The sequence below is a fragment of the Pelophylax lessonae genome (genome assembly GCF_965119305.1).
Source record: "Pelophylax lessonae genome assembly, chromosome: 4".
NCBI lineage: Eukaryota > Metazoa > Chordata > Amphibia > Anura > Ranidae > Pelophylax > Pelophylax lessonae.
Genome location: NC_138771.1, coordinates 77848651 through 77871345, shown reverse-complemented (window position 1 = coordinate 77871345; position 22695 = coordinate 77848651). Strand labels below are relative to the sequence as shown.

The following is a 22695-nucleotide window of genomic DNA, read 5'->3' as shown; positions in this document are numbered from 1 at the left end:
TACCTAGGTCTAATTCTAATTCTGACCAGGGTGGTCCTTTCTCTGAACAAATTTCAGGAACCACAGGCTGTGATTCACCGGCTGCTGTCACACAGATAGTTCTCTCTTACATTTTGCATACAGGTTCTGAGTCTGGTGGTATCCACCTTCAAGACAGTTCTGTTTAGACAGTCCTACATGTAGCACCTTTAGCAGGTTCGGCTCCACAGGAGGATACTGAGGTTCGTGGCGAGATCACAGGTTCCTCTGGCAGACACCGCAGGCGTCCAAGGGCCACAATAAGGCCAGTATCATCCTCGGCTCAGGCTTCTTCCACAATTCCTGTGAGGAATCAAGGGTGAGGATCTTCCAATCAGTCTGGTGGCCATAAATGTCCCTTGGGGGCTTTCTCTCAGAGAAGACCAGTTGTCCCAAGGGCTGATCTACCATCCTGCTTTACAGTCGCTGGTTTTAATGGCTTAGCTATTGAAAGCCAGGTACTGAGGGATAGAGGTCTGTCTGGATCAGTGATCCCTACTATGGTGGGGGCGAGAAAGTCGTCTTCCAGCAAGATATACCGTTGTACGTGGAAAGCGTACATGTCTTGGTGTGAGTAGATTGGCGCTAATCCTCGATCCTTTTCTGTGGCTTGGATCTTAACCTTTCTTCAACAGGGCATTGATCAGAAGTTGGTCTTGAGTACCATCAGGGGGCAGGCGTCCCCTTCTAGGAGCAGCTCACATACAAGCCGTTTGTTCCCAAGTCAACTGTAAGGTACTGCATATTTTTAATAAATTAAATCTTAAATCACTACACCATAAGAGGCTTCCTCTATTCCTTTCTTATGTCTGCCTGGATTTTCCATATATATTGGTGGTTCTGATATCTGGACATTTAAGTGAAACCTCACCTTTAGGACAGTGCTGTTTACTCCCAATCTAATGCCTATTTTGACTGCCTGTAATAGGGGTCAACTTCATTTGGTAAGTGGGATGTACATGCGCTGTCGGTGAAGGAGAGCACTAACCCCATGAACACGAGTGACTGGTGTTTTTGTCATTTAGTGAAGCAAAGTTTTCATTATTTATATGGATTTTCACATTAAGTTTTTGACGGACTTTTTCTGAGCATGGAATTCACGTTGCATTTTCACGGTCATTTTCCTTTTATACATACTTAAGCTAATCACTTACAGACGATTCGCTCTAATATAAATTATTGATTTCACAATTTTGTTTATTTTACATATTTACTTTATTGTCACATTGTTTACAAACAACTTTTTCCTGTGTGCAATTGCATTGGTGTTATTTGCACTGTTTATACCTTGGATGTGGTCCGTGCGGTTTGGGTGTATCTGGCCGCTACTGAGTCCTTTCGGAGGTCAGACTCACTTTTTTTGGTTATGGATCAGACCAAGAAGATGACTGGCCGCTTCTTCGGCTACCATCATCACCAGATGGATCAGACAGACAGTGACTCAGGCCTGTTCCATTAAAGGTCAGGTTCCACCTTTCCTTGTCACGGCGCATTCTACTCGGGCGCTAAATGCTTCTTGGGCCTTCCGTCATCAGACATCAATATCGCAAGTTTGCAAGGCAGCCACTTGGTCGTCAGTGCATGTCTTCACAAAATTCTATAAGGTAGATACTTTGGCATCTGTGGATGCTTCTTTTTGTCCACAAAGTTTTGCAGGTTGCTGTTTAGGAGGGGCTTTTCCCTCTTGAGGGGTGTTTTTCTTGAAACTCTTATTTTTTCAGACGGGGTTCCTGTTAACCGATTAAGGCTCCTGTGTCCTGGTTAAGGGCACTTCTGTTTAGTCTTAGGTTGTTTTCCCCACCCCACGGCCCATTGGCGTAGCCAGGTGTTTTTTTTTTCTGCCTAGTCCTTCTCCTGGAGGGGGCAATATAACCCAGTAGTTATGATTTATGGAGCACTGTGTCCGTCGATGAACTCAGAGAAATGGATTTTATGTTAATTACAAAAATCCCATTTTTCCTCCCCCCACTACCCTTTCCTTCCCTCACTTTACTGATGCTCTACTTAAGTTACATCTGCTCACTATACGCATGTTGTACATGATGGGCCAAATCAGGTGTAGCTGTATGATGGAGACTCCTATCGTGCCTTGGCTTACCCTTGATTAGTTACCCATACCTGTGCTGACGATGGTGTGGGGATGGGTGGAGAGCCGGGTGCAGGGTGTATGGCATTGTGTGGGTGAGGGGTTTGCTGATGTCAACGTTGTGGATCGAGTTGCCCATGGTGGTTTGTTCAGTGTATGTGTATGTACTGTGTATATATATATATATATATATATATATATATATATATATATATATATATTAGTTATTATTAGAGATACTTCCAGAATAATGTTGCAGCAAAGCCCAGTTGCAGGGATCCTCAGGATGATGTGGCATCTATTTTTGTGTCAGAGACCTGAAGAAAAGATCCTCCAACTTTTGTCTAACCAGCCTGGAACAGAGCTTCTCATTGCAGTAATTGTGGTGTGGCACTAAAACTGTGGCACTGGAACTCAGAGTCAGCCTATCTACTCTTCCCTTTAGTTACTCCCTAACAGCTTTTAATCTGACATGCAACCAGTCCTCTAAGTCTAGGATCCCAACTTGAACACAGAAGCCTAACCTGGCTATAGCCTATGCTGGTTATTAAGCTCTAAGCTAAAACTAGCTAGAGAATCCCTGACCAAGAGGGACAGAGTTAACTAGAATAACAGGAGCTGCTGCATATAAACTATATTGTAATAGTAAGGTTTACCTGCCAATGTATTGGAAGGTGACCACTACACATACAGAAGCACAGACCTACAGTAGCTATCTGGCAGTGTGCATGTGAAATAATAACGACAGGGCAGAGGTACTCTGTCACAAGGGTTCACATATACACTCAGCAGCTGTAGGTAAGATATTAGATTAAAAAGAAAAAGAAAAAAATTGTTCTAGGACCAAAAAACTATGCTCCAATTTTCATTGCCACAAATAATATACAAAAGTGCAACGCTAAAAAAAATTAGCATTTATACATGTATAGATAATAGATAAATATAAACTGATATATACAGTATATGTGAAAATACATGATATACTGCCAACCTATTTCATTGGGCAAATAGTATATAAATAATGTAAAAACAAACTTAAAAATAAAAGAAGCATGGGAGTCCCAATGAAGATTCAAGGGAAAGATGTGATCTTCATAGAATACAGGAGAAATAGGTGTGGATCCCAAAAGCCTTCAGATCTCAGCACAGCAACACCCCACACCACCCTAGTGCAGCAGGCGGGGGCTTACCAGAATAGAATGACCCCCAATACTGAGTAGTCAAACTACACTGAAAGTACTCCACACAGGGCAATCGTCTCATTGCGTGCCAGCATGCAAACGTGCAAACTTATACGAAGTTGCCACCTTGGATTCCACTTGTCAATGTGACCAAAAACTCAAAGCGTCAGCATCATGCAAAGAAAGAAAGACTCTCCATAGTGAAGGCAGCAAGTTTAAAAGGATTTCTAGGGTAAATACAGCTTACAGTGAGCTGAGGATAAACTAGCACTTCTTTAGTAAAAAACAGCTTCCCATGCCAGGATCAAAGATGGCCGTGGCAATTCTCATATGCACAGTAGCGTGTGTTTCGCCATACCAATTTCATCATATGTGACATCATCAGGGGCACGGAATACATGCCGCCTGCTAATCAGTGTTACTTTCGTCGACTAAAACCGACTAAAACGTTTTCGTCGACTAACACAATTCAGATGACTAAAATACGACTAAAACTAAAATGGCATTTTAGTCTTAAGACTAAAATATGACTAAAACTAAAATGGCATTTTAGTCAAAAGACTATAACTAAAACTAAATCGAAATTTGCTGCCAAAAATTAACACTGGTGCATGCTCAAAGCATAAATAATAACATATTAGATTTTTCACTCCAGGACCAGCAGTAGTATATAATGAGTTTGAAAATTGTAGAGAAATGCTTAAATAATGCATTACAAATTACAATTGAACTACACCCATTTGATTATAGATGACTAAAATGAGTTTTAGTCGACTAAAATGTAGGGCGTTTTAGTCGACTAAAATATACTGGAGTTTTAGTCGACTAAATACGACTAAAACTAAAACACTTGCAGAAGACTAAAATGGGACTAAAACTAAAATGCCATTTTAGTCCTAAGACTAAGACTAAAACTAAATTGAAATTTGCTGCCAAAATTAACACTGCTGCTAATATATATATGGATGGGCATGGGGAGGATTGTGACCTGATCAGAATCTCCAAAGTTAGGCGGAACTTAACAATTAAATAATAGAATCTCTTGCGCTCATAGTTAAAGTCCCAAAAAGTCCAAACAAATACCACTAATAGCTAAAATTGGGAATCCATAGGGAAAGACCATTAGAAATGCAAAAAAGGATATTAATCAAGTACTTGTCCCTAAGGACAATTTTCCAAGGATGGCAGTGTGGCGTGATGATGGATTAGGATGATAGGTCTGAAAAGTCAGCAGTCTGTAATGGAAGTCATGGCAGGAAAAAACAAAGATGGATGGATGAAGGGATGAATTGCTCCAAATTCAACATCCATGTATGTGCAGGTGTTGGTGTTTCGTTGAATGAAGACAGTGTGAGTTCAGGGACACACATTCCCCCACCTGCATGTCAAATTGGGAGCAGTGGGTATGTATGTGTTTGTGTGTGTGTGCGCATGTGTAAATTTTACTCTGGAATTAGCCTTTAAATCGGTGGAAAAGCTCTGTGGAAGTGGAAGCTCCGCTTGTTCGCACTTTTTTTGACAGGTACCCACTCTAACTTCCTGGTAGGATTGCCACACGGCAATCTACGTCATGTCCAGCCCCTCCTCCTTCCCCCTGCTGGCTTCTGGGACCTGTGTATGTCCCAAAAGTTGGCAGGACCATTTAGAAATCGTAGCATGACTCGCGCATGCACAGTAGGAAACCAGCTGTGAAACCTGTTGGCTTCACTGCCATTTTCTCTTACTTGCAATGCTGGCACCTGCGCCCAAAGCTGATGGACGAATTGGCTTAAGGATCTGACATCGCAGGATCCCTGGACAGGTAAGTGTCCTTATATTAAAAGTTAGCAGCTACAGTATCTGTAGCTGCTGACTTTTATTTTTTTTTCCCCCAGACTGGAACTCCTCTTTAAGGTCAAAATGACATATGAAAATAATTATTTGATCCCTGCAGATTTTGTAAGTTTGCCCACTTACAAAGAATTTAAGGGTCTATAATTTTTATCATAGGTTTATTTTAAATGATAGAGACAGATTATCAACCAAAAATCCAGAAAAAAAAAAAAACATATAAAACAAATGTTATAAATTGAGTTGCAGTTCAGCGAGTAAAATAAGTATTTGATCCCCAAGCAAAACATGGTACTTGGTGGAGAAACCCTTGTTGGCAAGCCCAGAGGTAGGACGTTTCTTGTAGTTGATTACCAGGTTTGCACACATCTCAGGAGGGATTTTGGTCCACTCTTCTTTAGAGATCTTCTCTAAATCCTTAAGGTTTCTTGGCTGTCACTTGGCAACTTCAAGTTTCAGCTTCCTCCATAAATTTTCTATAGGATTAAGGTCTGGAGACTGGCTAGGTCACTCCATGAACTTAATGTGCTTTTTCTTGAGCCACTCCTTTGTTGCCTTGGTATGTTTTGGGTCATTGTCATGCTGAAAGACCCATCTTCAGTTTTCTGGCTGAGGGAAGAAGTTTCTCATCTAAGATTTTAGAATACATGGCCCCGTCCATTGGCCCCTCAATGCGGCAAAGTCAGTCTGTACCTTTAACAGAGAAACAGCCCCAAAGTATAATCTTTCTACCTCCATGCTTGACTATAGGGATGGTGTTCTTAGGATCATAGTCAGCATTTTTCTTCCTCCCCAACAATCCTCAAGAAGGCATGTAGAGTCATGCCAATGAACATCTAAAGGATTCAGAGGATCGGGAGAAAGTGTTGTGGTCAGATGAAACCAAAATTTAGGTCTTTGGCATTAACTCGACTCGCCGTGTTTGGAGGAAGAAAAATGCTGACATTCAAAGCAATATGTACTACTACAATAAAAAAAATGTTCCAACCATAACGGGTAGATTAACCGCTTGCCGACCGCCGCAAGTAGATATACTGCGGCGGTCCGCCCCGGCCAGGCAAAGTGACGTATATATGTCACTAGCCTGTGACCAGTTTGTGAGCCAATAGCGGGCAAGCGCGCGCCCGCTGAGGCGCGCGCCCGCCCCAGCTCGTTCACGGAGGAGTCCGCGTGTGTGACCGGCGGACCCGATGTCCGCCGGTCACACTACGATCGTCGGTAGAGCGGGAGAAAGGCGGGTGGCTAATGTAAACAAGCCGCCTGTCATTCTCCCCTGTGTAAAAATGGAGATCAGACGGTTCTACTATGTAGAACCATTGATCTCTGTTTTTACAATAGGAGACCTGTCCCATCACAGTTAGAAACACGCCCCTAGGACACACTTAACCCCTCCCTCTCCAATACAGTTAACCCCTTCCCTGCCAGTGTCATTTTTACAGTAACAGTGCATATGTATAGCCCTGATTACTGCAGTAATGTCACTGGTAACCCCAAAAGTGTCAAAAATGTCAGTCAAGGGTCCGATCTGTCCGCCGCAATGTCGCAGTCCCGCAAAAAAAATCGCAGATCGCCGCCATTACTCGTTAAAAAAAAAACACCAAAAATGACAAAAATCTTTCCCTTTGTTAGTAAACGCAATAACTTTTGCGCAAACCAATCAAAATACGCTTTTTGCGATTTTTTTTACCAAACATATGTAGCATAAAACAAATTGGCCGTAAATGTTAAAAAATTTAGATTTTTACATTTTTTTTTGGGAATTTCATATAAAAAAATGTGAAAAATATTGTTATTTTTGCAAAATTTACGCTCTTTTTTTGTTTATAGCGCATGATCAAAAAATCGCACAGGTGATCAAATACCACCAAAAGAAAGCTCTGTTTGTGGGAAAAAAAGGACATGAAATTCGTTTAGGTACAGCGTCGCACGACCGCGCAATTGTCCGTTAAAGTCATGCAGTAAAAAATCACAAAAAAAACCCTGGTCGGAATGGGGGTAAAATCTTCCGGGGCTTAAATGGTTAAGGTTCTCAGGCACAGTGCCGGCTAGCAATGTTCATCCATTGTAGGACTAGGAAGACACCCCTGTGCACACTTCACACAGAGCAATACAGCAATTTAAAAAGAATCAATTAAAAAGTTTTAATAAATGTTATGAAAGGAAAAGGGGAATTTTATATGCCCCCTTTTCCTCATGGGATAAGTGTCAGGGCATAAAAGATTTGTTTTTAGTCAGAATTTAGGCGGGTAAATGGCACATAGAAATTTACCTCAGGGAACCTGCCTGGAGATAGCTTAGAGTGGGTGGAGTTTCACATCCTGACAGGTGATAGGTTTACTGACTGGAAAAGTGGGAAGGTGTTTTAGAAAATTCTAGAAGATTTCAGGAGGCTATATAAGGAGGTTACATTACCAGAGGGGCTCATTCACCTCAGAACATTTCAAGCTTTGAGTTTTATAACCCCCTCCCCTTATGTCGCGGCTGTATATTATGTGGTAGGTCACCTTTGTAACTATGCAAAGGGGGACTAGTGGTTTTTGAAATATGTCGGAGTTGTCTTTTGAAAGAAAAAGTTGTTTATTTATTGATGCAGTCTGAGCTGTAATGGCTAGGTTGTCTGGAATGTTTTTAATAAAATACTTGAATTTATTATTTATTTATAATTTTAACCAGTAATACACAGCCGCGGACAATTTAAGCCAAGTTTTTCTGGGTCATTGTCTTTTTTTTTTATATAGGTAGTTTTAAATAAGTTTTAATGGTTAAAATTAAAGATCCTGACTACTATCCCATTAAAACTGTTACTGATAATTATTAAAACAATGTAACAAATACAGTATAGGTCGTATATCTCCTTAAAACTAAGTAACAATGATTTAGGTATTCAAATTAATCATATAATTACTGACAAGTATACTGATGCATGATGTGTTGCAAAACTTGGTCCAGGCTTCCAAAAATCAATGACCTTAGGTTCCTACATTTGATATTCTTTGATATCACTGAAAATATGATAGACAAGGTAAATATAAACTGAATTCGTGCTAATGTTGTGCTTTACAAATGTGTTTATTTTGTAGATGTATTCCTGGATGTCAGATTTGCCACCAGCTTGTGCGGTAAGTTTTGAACCTCCATGAACTTGCAAGTTTAACTTGCATTTTAAGATGATTAGATAAGGAACTATAGTGCTGTTTATATATCAGCCAAGTCATTTGTACAAAATTAATATGTACCGCTAGACCAGATTTTTTTTCAAGCAGGGTGCACCATTCAGTAATAAATGCTTTATACAATGGATGCTGCCTTCCCTGCTGTGCTGGGCCCATCCATCTGCCACATGCTGCCAATAGCTAAGTAGCACATAGGGAGCCAATCAGCAAATTGGTAATTGATGCATGCATCACTGTGACCAATAACAGAAGGGCTCTGATTGGCTGCCAGAAAGGTCAGCGGAAGAGCAGAAGTACTATTATAAATAGGTGGAGTACAAATACTGTAGCAATTGACTTTTAACAAGCAGGTACTTTCCAACCCAGGAATTCAGCACAGTCTTCACCAAAGCCAATTCTTTGCTGGATGTTGGAGCTGACTAAGACTTCCACGTGTCTGACAGCTGGGTCCCCGCTGTGCATGTGCAAGATCGCGTGTTGCTTACAGACTGGTTCTGCAGCCTCCTGGGATGTATGAAAGCTAAAATTATGTCATCCTTGCCTAGGTGAGAATTGAAGAAGTTGGAGTGGGTACCTTTCAACAAAAGAGATGCGCTCCCAAAGAAAAAAGAAAACTAGAGAGGAGAGAGAGAATGAGCAGTACTTTCATGCTTCAGTAAAGGTCTGCTTTAAAGTAATTGTCCACTAATAGGAAGATTAAAGTCACCATACACAGGCCGAGAGGTAGATGGGATTGATGAAAGTGGGCCAGTGGGAAATAAACTAGAATCTAGTATTTAATCTCCTCCTGTTTGCAGTGCTGTATCTTGGCCTAGGCCAACAAGGCCCAGGCCTAGGGCAGCACTTTGTTGGGGGGGCAGCAAAAAATTTGGACTTGCTGTCATTGATTATTTCCCTTATTTGTATAAGGACTATGGACTTTTTATTTATTATACAAATAAGTGACATAATCCTAAGATTACAATCAGTGGCAGCAAACACAAGTCCAAATATCTTAAAAGAACTGATGGGGCTGCACTGATATGACAGCACTGATATGGCAGCACTGATATGCTGTACTGATGGCCACTGATATGCTCTGGTATGCTGCACTGATGGTCGCAAATATGCTGCACTGATGGCCACTAATATGCTGCTCTGATGGCCACTAATGAGTTGCCAATGTTGGGAACTGATAAACTGCACTGATGGGCACTAATGAGGCTGCATTGATAAGGCAGCACTGATATGCTGCACTGATAGGCACAAGGCGACACCGATAAGCTTCACTGATGGGGCTGCACAGATATGTTGCACTAATGGGCACTGATAGGCTGCACTGATGGCCACTGAGGAGGCGGCACTGATAAGCTGTACTGATGGGCACTGATATGATGCACTGATGGGCTGTACTGGTGGCCATTGATGGGGCTGCACTGATGGCCACTGATGAGGCTGTACTGATATGCTGCACTGATGAGGCTGCACTGATGGGCACTGATAAGGCGGCACTGATGGGCTCTGATAGACTGTGGTTGTGGTTTGTGGCTTACAGATGACAGGGAGGGTCATAAAAAGGAAGGAGTGTGGCCTTTACAGGAAGGGGTGGGTCATATTTCAATTAGGGGGTGCACAAGTTTAGTCAGGCCTAGGGCAGCACAAACCCTAAATACACCACTGCCTGTTTGATGATAACATTTAAATTTTTTAAACATTTTAGTAAGGAGGTCCTGGAAGTGATGGTTTTGTCTCCACAGAGCTCTGATCTCAACATTATGGAAGTGCCGCGCCGGCGTCAGCAGAGACTGCTGAGCTGTGAGTGTGGCCACACAAATTTCCATACAGACAGGCGGCATAGTGTGTAGCCCAACACCTCCCTCTCTCAAAGGACAGCGGCTGAAGAAATAGTAGGTGGAGAGGAGTCCACAAAAATCTCCACCCCCGCCACCTCCACCATATACATGGGCAGGGCATAGGGGGTGGAGTCAGGGGTGGAGCCAAGAGAGGATGTTAAAAATCCTTGCACCAGCCCTGGTCTGTCTGGGATTACGTGAAGAGACAGAAGGATTTGGGGCAGCCTACATCCACAGAAGACCTGTGATTAGTTCTCCAAGATGTTTGGAACAACCTACCTGCCGAGTTCCTTCAAAAACTGTGTGCAAGTTTACTTAGAGGAATTGATGCGGTTTTAAAGGCAACAGGTGGTCACACCAAATATTGATTTGTTTTGGATTTCTCTTCTGTTCTTTTACTTTCTATTTTGTTAATTGACAAAAATAAACTATTAAGACTCCATTCACACCAGCGCGACTTGTCAGGCGACTTGTCAGCCTGACAAGTCGCGCTCCCTCGCGGTCCATTGACTGCTACAGGACCCGTTCTAATAGGAGCGACACAAGTCGCTCTGACTTAGAAAAAGGTTCCTGTACTACTTCGGGCAGACCTTGGAGCGACTTGCATACACTTCCATTATGTGAAGTCTGTGCAAGTCGCCCTGAAGTCGTGGTGCATGGGAATGCACAAGTCGCCCCCGAAGTAGTACAGAGTCGTGCCGCCCCAGTGTGAACCGAGCCTAACACTTCTATTTCTGGAAGCATTCTTCATTTGCAGCATTTTTCACACCCGCCTAAAACTTTTGCACAGTAGTGTCAACATTTTGCATCTGTACCTCCATATATACAGGTTCAAAGGATACCACTGTGTATCAAATAAAACTCTGCTTACTACCCTAGAGACATAGCTCACCTTTACCAAAATAAATTGCCTATGCAGGTAAGGGCCGTCTGTAGATAAAAACTAACTTTGAAGTTTTTGTTGAATAATGCTCATGATTTAGGTGTTGGCCATTTATGTACCTCCCAAAGCCTGACTGGAAAAACTCCCAGAGATTGATTGCATCACCCTGCCCTGCTTTGTTGATAGGATATTTCTAGGGGTCACTCCTAGCTGTTTCTGTTCACCTTCCTCATCACAGGAGTAAGCTCACATGTGCTCTCTCTCCCCTGATGCAGTAGCTCTGAGATAAGTGTTTGAGAGCTCACTCGTGTGACTGTTGGGGTGAACCGTAACGGCTGGCAGTGACCCTTAGCAACAGCCTAGCAACAAAGCAGAATGGGATGTAGAGCCATAAATAGAACCTTCAGGGCCTTGGTGCAAGAAACCATGAAGGGCGCCCCTACCCCCCCCCCCCCCTTCCCATCCGAGCCCCAGGATTTTAGTTCTGGGAGGGCGTCCATATGCACATCCTTCCAGAAGCCTGCCTCCTGCATCCCCCTGGGGCGCTCATCCAGCACACTCTGTTACTACTCACAGATCACAGTAAAGGACCAATCACAGCAGTCCTTTATTGTGTGATCAGCTGATCAAACGTAAACAGACTTGCTGGTTATCAGCAGTCCTTTCCTCCCATGTTGTGTCTGTGTGGGGAAAGGAGAGCTGTCAGTAAGTACATTGTTTACACTGATCATCAGTGCCCTGATTATTAGTGCAGCCTATCAGCGATCATTGATGCCACCTATCAGTGCTCATTAATGCTGCCTATGAGTGCCACCTATCAGTGCTCATCAATGCCACCTATCGGTGCCCATCAGTGCCTCCTATCAGTGCTCATCAATGCCAACTAAAAGTGTTAATCTATGCCACCTATCAATGCTGCTTATTAGTGGCACCTGTCAGTGCTCATCAGTGCTGCCTATCAGTGCCCATCAGTACTGCCTATTAGTGCTCATCAATGCTGCCTATCAGTGCTGCTTATCAGTGGCACCTGTCAGTGCTCATCAATGCTACCTATCAGTGCCCATCAGTTCTACCTATCAGTGCTCATCTATGCTGCCTATCAGTGCTGTTTATCACTGGCACCTGTCAGTGCTCATCAATGCTGCCTATCAGTGCCAATTAGTGCATATAGTGCCTATAGGAGCTCATCAATTCCACCTAACAGTGCCCATCCATGCAGCCTATCAGTGTTACCTGTCAGTGCTCATCAATGCTGCCTATCAGTGCCCATTAGTGCATATAGTGCCTATAGGAGCTCATCAATTCCACCTAACAGTGCCCATCCATGCAGCCTATCAGTGCTTCCAATTGGTACCACCCATCAGTGCCTTCTCAGCAGGACTCTGAGCTTAGAGTGTCACTCTCATACAGCCCAGAGCCTGCAAGTGTGACCTTTGCGACCCTGATAGTTTCGCCACTAATAAGATGTTGCAATCTTTGGAAGTTTTTCGGTCAGGCTTTGGGAGGTACATACTGTAAATGGTCTACACCTATAGAAAGGGCAACTTTGATCAAAGCTGCACAGTTTGTTTTTATCTACATACACCCCTTATCTGCATAAACAGTTTTTTTGTTAAATGTGAACTATGCTTTTAAACATTTTGTAAATACCAAATCTTATACAAGACAAATTAAATTGTTTTAAAAGTATAAGAAATTGTTTAAAAAGCAGGAAATACTTTTAGATGGTATGGACAAATGATGTATACATTTTTTATCAGCTGCTTGCAATGTGTCATGTGTGCATAAAAGTTTATAAATTCGTATGTATCTTGTTACACAGAGATACACAGGGCATAATGGCAATGTCTTTTTGCTGTGCAGGTGCTGTTGTGGCCGGCTAATAAAAGAACACAGCTTCTATAGGAGCAATGCTGGTGGAAACCCTTCTGGGGACAGGCCAGGTTCAGAGGTTTGGACAGTGGAAAATCACACAGTGAAAAGTTCTACAGATGCTTATGGAACCATTGACTTTCAAGGAGGATCACAGACTAGCAAGGCCAAGGTAAAGGTTTTATTTAAAGTAATTGTATAGTTAATTTTTTTTTTTTTAATACCCACCATGTCAAACTTACCTGCTCTGTGCAATGGTTTTGCACAGAGCAGCCCTGATCCTCCCCCAACGGGGTTTCCTTGATGGCGCTCTGGGCTCCTCCTCTTAACTGTGAGCCACCATAGGAAGCTGCTTGCTATGGAAGTACATAAGCAGGCTTAATCCCAGGCCGTGCTCTCTGTGTCTATTGACACACACAATGCGGCTCTGCCCTGCACAAACTCCCTCGTCACTGAATTTGATTGACAGCAGCAGGAGTAGGCACAGCACTGGATCGAGATCAGGCTCAGGTAAGTATTTTGGAGGGCTGGGGGTGAGTTTATAGTAGAAAATATTTTCCCTTAATGCAGAGAATGCATTAATGTAAAACTAATCTTCAGCCTTTACAACCACTTTGAAATGTATTTTCAGTTTTGCAACCAAATTGGAATAACACCTACTTTATTTGTTACATGTTCCCATTCACATGGCATAACCTATATTTATAAATTGCTGCTTACCATTTTAGGTGCTGTTTTCTGAGAACTGCATCACTGAAAACTCCTACTTAGTCCTCTTTGTTTATGAGAGGTCTGGAGAGCTGTGTTTGCCATAAATTATTCTGTCTGTAATGTGCTGGCAGATCACATTATCAGTTGTATACTGGATTTTCACAATGCCTGTCCTAACAAGGGGCTAAAGATTTAGAATCTGGCTTCCTGCACTGTATGACAATGAGTGTAAATTTAGTTCGTCCTGATCACACTTTGATATTGTTCAGACCTTCTTCTAAGAAATACTTGTAGGTATGCTTGTGACTGGGAACACATAACAAACGAAAAGTGAGTTTTCAGGAATTTGAGTGCAAAAGTGGAAGTACACTTTAAAGTTGTTTTCAAAGTTTATATGGCATACACTTTAAATTTATATAGCTATCGTATGGTGTTGTCTCCAGCGTACAGAATATGATTTTATAATTAAAAACTACCATTATAGTAAATGTGGCCTAATGGCAGCTAATCATCTTTCACTACTTTAACCACTTAACGACTAGCCACCGTAGATATCCTGCTGCAGGGCGGCCGCTCTGCACCAGATCACATACCTAGTATGTGTTCTGACACTTCCGGGTCTGGGGCGCATGCGCTGCCAGCGACCCGCTCCCGCTGTGATAATACGGGTCTGCCGACACCCGTGGACTAGACAGGACACAGGCAGAACAACAATCCGCCTATGTAAACTAGGCAGATTATCATTCTGTCAGAAGGGAAGGTATTGATCCTGTGTTTCTGCTAAGCAGTAACATTGATCTTTGCCTTCCCCTAGTCAAAGCACCCACCTCCACAGTGAGTAAGCACAACCTAGGCACACAGTTAACCCTTTAATCGCCCCTGATGTTAACCCATTCCCAGCCAGTGTCATTAGTACAGGGACAGTGCATATTTTTTAGCATTGATCACTGAATTAGTGTCACTGGTCCCCAAAAAGTGACAAAATTGTCAGTTAGGTAACTGATTTGTCTGCTGCAATATCGCAGTCCTGCTATAAGTCGCTGATTGCTGCCATTACTAGTAAAAAAAGAAAAAGAAATAAAAATATCCCATAGATTGTAGACGCTATAACGTTTGCACAAACCAATCAGAATACGCTTATTGGGATTTTTATATACCAAAAATATGTGTCAGAATACATATTTGCCTAAATTAATAAAGAAATTAGATTTTTTACAATTTTTATTGGCAATGTTTCATAGCAGAAAGTAAAAAATATATATTTTTTTTTTTCAAAATTGTCGGTATCTTTTTGTCTATAGCGTAAAAAATAAGAACCGCAGAGATGATCAAATACCACCAAAAGAAAGCTCTATTTCTGGAAAATAAAAGACAACATTTTATTTGGGTGCAGCGTTGCACGACCGCGCAATTGTGAGTTAAAATTACGCAGTGCCGTATCGCAAAAATGGCCTGGTCATGAAGGGGGTTAAATCTTCTGGAGGTGAAGTGGTTAGCTATATAATTCTGAACATAGTTGCAATGAACAGAAACAGATTTAAAAGTAGGATACTCACTTTCCCAATACTCCCTCGTGGGTGCCAGCATCTTCTCCTGTGTGCCAGGCTTTGCCATTCATTTTTTCTCCATTGGCTGGTGTAGGATGATGACACTCATGCACATGTGCAGTACCTAGTCATCCCGCCACACAGTATTGGCCCGGCCCCCGGCCTCTGTAAGCTGAGCTGCGCATGCTCAGCACTTTTCTGGTGTCAACCTAAAATTTGGGATTTTCTTTTGCTTTCTGCGATAATGGTAAATATGACAAATAGAGAGGGTGTGTCTCCCTAATGGGGGCACAGACAGCAATAAAAACTGATAGTTCTAATCCCTCTCAACTATATCCAAAACAAAAATAAAAATTTTGCCTTTAGTTATACTTTTTTTTTTCATCAGGCAGATCTTTATTAACCACTTAAGCCCCGGAAAATTTTACCCCCTTCCTGACCAGGGCCTAATTATGCGATTCGGCACTGCGTGATTTTAACCGACAATTGCGCATTCGTGCGACGCTGTACCCAAATGAAATTGACGTCCTTTTTTTCCCACAGACAGAGCTTTCTTTTGGTGATATTTGATCACCTGTGTGATTTTTTGATCATGCGCTATAAACAAAAAAAGAGCGACAATTTTGCAAAAATAACAATATTTTTCACATTTTTTTTATATGAAATTCCCCCCAAAAAAATTTAAAAATCTAAATTTTTTAACATTTTAGGCCAATTTGTTTTCTGCTACATATGTTTGGTAAAAAAAAATTGCAATAAGTGTATTTTGATTGGTTTGCGCAAAAGTTATTGCGCTTACTGACTAAGGGAAAGATTTTTGTCATTTTTATTTATTTATTTTTTTAACAAGTAATGGCGTCAATCTGCGATTTTTCTTGCGGGACTGCGACATTGTGGCGGACAGATCAGACCCTTGACTGAAACTTTTTACACTTTTGGGAGTACCAGTGACATTACTACAGTAATCAGTGCTAAAAATATGCACTGTTACTGTAAAAATGACACTGGCAGGGAAGGGGTTAACTTTATTGGAGAAGGGGCGTGCTTCTAACTGTAAAGGGATGTGGCTGTTTGTGTAACAACAGAGAAATACGATCCTGCATAGCAGGACCGTATGATCTCTGTTCTTACACAGGGGAGAATGACAGGTGGCTTTGTTTACATTAGCCTCCTGCCTTTCTCCCTCTGTAACGGACAATCGCGAGCGAAGTCCGCCGGTCACACGTGCGGGGGGTCCGTGAACGAGCGGGGGCGGGAGCGCGCCTCCGGCGGCGCGCGCTCTCCCCCTAGAGCCTCACAGGCTAGTGACGTACCCCTACGTCACTTTGCCTGTGAGGGGCTGACTGCCGCCGTAAATAGTCGAGCGGCAGTCGGCAAGTGGTTAATCATAATAATCAAGTGTATTTATCACATAGCATAAGGTTTGATTATTGGTAATATGGCAATAATCATGTAAATAACTGTGGCATAAGGTTCAACAACAAACATTTTTTTTCTTTTTTAAAAAAGATAACACTTAAACAGTAACTTTACAAGGTAAGTCACATAAGAAGACAAGGTATAAATGTCCAACATCCGTTTTCCAAAAAGGCACAAGATTGATTAGGGACTAAACAGTCCTCCATCCCAATCTTTAACTAGTCCCAAGTATCTGGACCATCGCCCCCAAGGATAAGGAGGAGCAAGCCCTGGGGTATGCAGCCAATTTTGCCAAAAGGACATGAATTTCTTGGGGGAGTTGGATGTTGATAAGTTAATTTCTTACATATTAGAGTGGAATTGACCTGTTCATCACAATGTTGTTTAGTTTGGAGTATGAGGTGATAGCCAAAACCAGGCTATTTGTTTACGTGCAATGTGAGTCGGGGGGGGGGGGGGGGGGGAAACAATTCCTCATCTACAGTGCATCCAGAAAGTATTTACAGTGCTTAATTTTTTCCACGTTTTGTTATGTTAAAGCGTTATTCCAAAATGGATCAAATTCATTATTTTCTTCCAAATTCTACAAACGATACCCCATAATGACAATGTGAAAGAAGTTTGTTTGAAATCTTTGCAAATTTATTAAAAATAAAAAATGAAAAAAATCACATGTACGTAAGTATTCACAGCCTTTGCTCAATACTTTGTTGAAGCACATTTGGCACCAATTACAGCCTCAAGACATTTTGAGTATGATGCTACAAGCTTGGCACACCTACAGTGGGTACGGAAAGTATTCAGACCCCTTTAAATTTTTCACTCTTTGTTATATTGCAGCCATTTGCTAAAATCATTTAGGTTCATTCTTCTTCCTCATGAATGTACACATAGCACCCCATACTGACAGAAAAACACAGAATTGTTGACATTGTTGCAGATTTATTAAAAAAGAAAAACTGAAATATCACATGGTCCTAAGTATTCAGACCCTTTGCTCAGTATTTAGTAGAAGCCCCCTTTTGATCTAATACAGCCAGGAGTCTTTTTGGGAAAGATGCAACAAGTCTTTCACACCTGGATTTGGGGATCCTCTGCCATTCCTCCTTGCAGATCCTCTCCAGTTCTGTCAGGTTGGATGGTAAACGTTGGTGGACAGCCATTTTTAGGTCTCTCCAGAGATGCTCAATTGTTTTTAAGTCAGGGCTCTGGCTGGGCCATTCAAGAACAGTCACGGAGTTGTTGTGAAGCCATTCCTTCGTTATTTTAGCTGTGTGCTTAGGGTCATTGTCTTGTTGGAAGGTAAACCTTCGGCCCAGTCTGAGGTCCAGAGCACTCTGGAGAAGGTTTTTGTCCAGGATATCCCTGTACTTGGCCGCATTCATCTTTCCCTCGATTGCAACCAGTCGTCCTGTCCCTGCAGCTGAAAAACACCCCCACAGCATGATGCTGCCACCACCATGCTTCACTGTTGGGACTGTATTGGACAGGTGATGAGCAGTGCCTGGTTTTCTCCACACATACCGCTTAGAATTAAGGCCAAAAAGTTCTATTTTGGTCTCATCAGACCAGAGAATCTTATTTCTCACCATCTTGGAGTCCTTCAGGTGTTTTTTAGCAAACTCCATGCGGGCTTTCATGTGTCTTACACTGAGGAGAGGCTTCCGTCAGGCCACTCTGCCATAAAGCCCCGACTGGTGGAGGGCTGCAGTGATGGTTGACTTTCTACAACTTTCTCCCATCTCCTGACTGCATCTCTGGAGCTCAGCCACAGTGATCTTTGGGTTCTTCTTTACCTCTCTCACCAAGGCTCTTCTCCCCCGATAGCTCAGTTTGGCCGGACGGCCAGCTCTAGGAAGGGTTCTGGTCGTCCCAAACGTCTTCCATTTGAGGATTATGGAGGCCACTGTGCTCTTAGGAACCTTAAGTGCAGCAGAAATCTTTTTGTAACCTTGGCCAGATCTGTGCCTTGCCACAATTCTGTCTCTGAGCTCTTCAGGCAGTTCCTTTGACCTCATGATTCTCATTTGCTCTGACATGCATTGTGATTTGGAAGGTCTTATATAGACAGGTGTGTGGCTTTCCTAATCAAGTCCAATCAGTATAATCAAACACAGCTGGACTCAAATGAAGGTGTAGAACCATCTCAAGGATGATCAGAGAAATGGAAAGCACCTGAGTTAAATATATGAGTGTCACAGCAAAGGGTCTGAATACTTAGGACCATGTGATATTTCAGTTTTTCTTTTTTAATAAATCTGCAACAATGTCAACAATTCTGTGTTTTTCTGTCAGTATGGGGAGCTGTGTGTACATTCATGAGGAAGAAGAATGAACTTAAATCATTTTAGCAAATGGCTGCAATATAACAAAGAGTGAAAAATTTAAGGGGGTCTGAATACTTTCCGTACCCACTGTATATTTTGGCAGTTTCTCCCATTCTTCTTTGCAGGGCCTCTTAAGCTCCATCAGGTTGGATGGGGAGTGTCGGTGCACAGCCATTTTCATATCTCTTCATAGATGTTCAATCGGGTTCAGGTCTGGGCCCTGGCTGGGCCACCCAAGGACATTCACAGGGTTGTCCGGTAGCCACTCCTTTGTTATCTTGGCTGTGTGCTTAGGGTCTTTGTCCTGTTGGAAATTGAACCTTCACCCCAGTCTGAGGTTCAGAGCACTCTGGGGCAGGTTCTTATCAAGGATGTACATTGCTGCATTCATCTTTCCCTCGATCCTGACTAGTCTCCCAGTTCCTGCCGCTGAAAAACATCTCCACAGCATGATGCTGCCACTACCATGCTTTACTGTAGGGATGGTATTGGCCAGGTGATGGGCGGTGCCTGGTTTCCTCCAGACATGAAACTTGCCATTCAGGCCAATGAGTTCAATCTTTGTTTCATCATACCAGAGAATTTTATTTCTCATGGTCTGAGAGCCCTTCAGGTGCCTTTTACTGAGGAGTGGCTTCCGTCTGGCCACTCCACCATACAGGACTGGTTGGTAGAGTGCTGAAGATATGGCTGTTCCTCTGGAAGGTTCTCCTCTCTCCACAGAGAAACGCTGTAGCTCTGTCAGAGTGACCATCGTGTTCTTGTTTGCCTCTCTGACAAGGACCTTCTTCCCTGATCACTCAGTTTGGCCAGGCACCCTGCTCTAGGAAGAGTCCTGGTGGTTCCAAACATCTTCTATTTATGGATGGTGTAGGCCACTGTGCTCATTGGGACCTTCAATGCAGCATAACTTTTTCTGTACCCTTCCCCAGATCTGCGCCTCAATACAATCCTGTCTTGGAGGTCTACAGACAATTCCTTGGACTTCATGGCTTGGTTTGTTCTCTGACATGCACTAATAACTGTGGGACCTTATATAGACAGGTGTGTGGCCTTTCCAAACCATGTCCAGTCAACTTAATTTACCACAGATGGACTCCTATCAAGTTGTAGAAACACCTCAAGGATAATCAGTGGAAACAGGATACACCTGAGCTCAATTTTGAGTGTCATGGCAAAGGTGGTGAATACTTATGTACATGGGATTTTTTCCATTGTTTATTTTTGTTAAATTTGCAAAGATTTCAAACAAACTTCTTTCACGTTGTCATTATGGGGTATTGTTTGTAAAATTTTGAGGAAAATAATGAATATAATCCATTTTGGAATAAGGCTGTAACATAACAAAATGTGGAAAAAGTGAAGCGCAGTGAATGGATGCACTGTTTATAGCCCAACAGGCATAGTATTGGGTCTTATGGTATAGTTACATAATTAGTGAGGTTGAAAAAAAAAAAAACAGTCCATCCAGTTCAACCTATGATGAGTGTGTGTATGTATTTATGTCAATAGTACATTGTATACCCATGTATGTTGTGGTCGTTAAGGTGCCCATCTAATCGTTTTTTTAAACTATCGATTCTCCTCGCTGATACCACTGCTTGTGGAAGAGAATTCCACATCCTTACTGCTCTGACAGTATAGAACCCTTTAAACAGTTTAAGGTTAAACTGCTTCTCTTCTAATTTTAGCGAATGGCCGCAAGTCCTTTTATATTCCCTTTTACTGAATAGCTTGTTCCCTATGCTATGGTCACCAGTAGGGATGATCGAACTTTTGAAAAGTTCGGTTCGACCAGAACACCCGAATTTCCTGAAAGTTCGGTTCGGATTTCAGAACCCCATTGAAATCAATGGGACCCAAACTTCTGGAATCAAAAAACACAATTTTGAAGCCCTAAAACCCAATAAATGCCCCTAAAAAAAGTGCCTAGGGTTCTGGGTCATGCCCCAGGGACTATTAATCACACAAAAAAAGTTCTTAAAAATTGTCATTTTTGATAGAGAGCCAATTATTAAAAAAATTATTGAAGAAAAAAAAATGAGATTTCTTTGGATTTGGTGTCTGGGGGGGTCTAAAAAGTGTACCTGTGAAGTTTCAGCTCTGTAGCATTTCCAGAACCAGAAAAAAAAGATCGTTTGTATTAGAATTAATATAGAACAGGGATATGGCTCCGCTATTTTCACAACTTGCCGGTTTTGTAGCAAGCGTTTTTTTTGGCATTTTTTGGGGGTTATTGGAGGCAGGCATAACATCAGAACTTCTGTGTAGGGGTATATATACACACACACTTATATGTATGTATACACATACACATATATAGGTGTGAAAGTAGCAGAACACTATACTTGCGCTAATGAAATAATTAACACCCATATGGCTTCTTTGCTATCACACCTATATGTGTGTATGTGTATAAATACATATAAGTGTGTGTGTATATATATACCCCTATACAGAAGTTCAGATGTTTTGCCTGCCTCCAAAGACCCCAAAAAAATGCCCAAAAAAACGCCTGCGCCAAAAAAAACGCCCAGGTGTGTTATTGCAGGCGTTTTTTTTGGGCATTTTTTGGGGGTCTTTGGAGGCAGGCAAAACATCTGAACTTCTGTATAGGGGTATATATACACACACACTTATATGTATTTATACACATACACACATATAGGTGTGATAGCAGAGAAGCCATATGGGTGTTAATTATTTCATTAGCGCAAGCATAGGGTTCTGCTACTTTCACACCTATATGTGTGTATGTGTATATATACAGACGTGTGTGTGTGTGTGTGTATATATATATATATATATATATCCATACACAGAAGTTCAGATGTCATGCCTGACTCCAAACATGTCCTCAAAAAAGCCCTATAAATGCCTGCAGCAAAAAGCAGGCTGACAGGCGAGAAGCCATATCGCTGTTCTATAAGTGACCTAAGAGAAACAATCTTTTCTCTATAGCAGTCACCCTGACATGGAAGGGTTTGGTCACCCTGCCATAGCAGTCAGAGTCAGTTAACCCTACACTACGGTCACCCTGGCACTTAACACTTTCCCTACAGAAACTAGATTATTAAAGCTAACTAAAGTGGAAAATAGTACCCTAACTACACTAGATATCCCTTTCCTCACACTAATAATTGCTAAATGACACTTTGAAGCAGAAGTAACAGAACTGCTTCCACTCTCTTCCACAGCCCTGTATTACAATGCTAGGAATTTGGCGGGGCTATCTTATATACTGGGGGGCATATTCACTAATGATTGGCCTCTGGACCCCCCTAGTCACTCCAATCACATTCCTAGCATTATCCTGCCCCCTCAATTGGCTTTTACTGATGGTTCTGGTCCAATCACGGGCTTTTAAAGCCCATTTCCTGTCCCATTGCATTTTGGTCGGTTCTGGTTGCCGAATTTAGAAAATTTTCAGCAAAAAGTTCGGAATTCGGCCGAATTTCGAACAGCCAATGTTCGGGTCGCACCGATGGTCGACACGAACCGTTCGATCATCACTAGTCAACAGTACGGTATTTGTACATTGATATCATATCCTCTCTCAACCCTCTCTTCTCCAGAGAGAATAAGTTCAATGCTTGCAGTTTTTCCTCATAGCTGATGTCCTCCAGTCCCTTTAATAGCTTTGTTGCCCTTCTCTGGACTCTCCCCAGTTCCATCACATCCTTCCTGAGGACCGGTGCCCAGAACTGGATGGCATACTCCAGATGCAGCCAAACCAGAGTCTTGTAGAGTGGGAGAATTATTGTTTTATCTCTGGAGTGAATCCCCTTTTTAATACATGTCAGTATTATGTTGGCT

General features: G+C 42.2%; 1 protein-coding gene across 1 annotated transcript in view; it reads left to right on the top strand.

The window, feature by feature from the left end:
• The window catches only part of LOC309553122 (transient receptor potential cation channel subfamily M member 7-like), a 184132-nt gene that overhangs the window by 24442 nt on the left and 136995 nt on the right, over positions 1-22695 (top strand). The window contains exons 3-4 of the mRNA XM_082254018.1: positions 8196-8234; positions 12867-13047. Coding sequence (XP_082110144.1) covers positions 8196-8234; positions 12867-13047 — 220 coding nt within the window. The remainder of the gene's footprint in view (positions 1-8195; positions 8235-12866; positions 13048-22695) is intronic.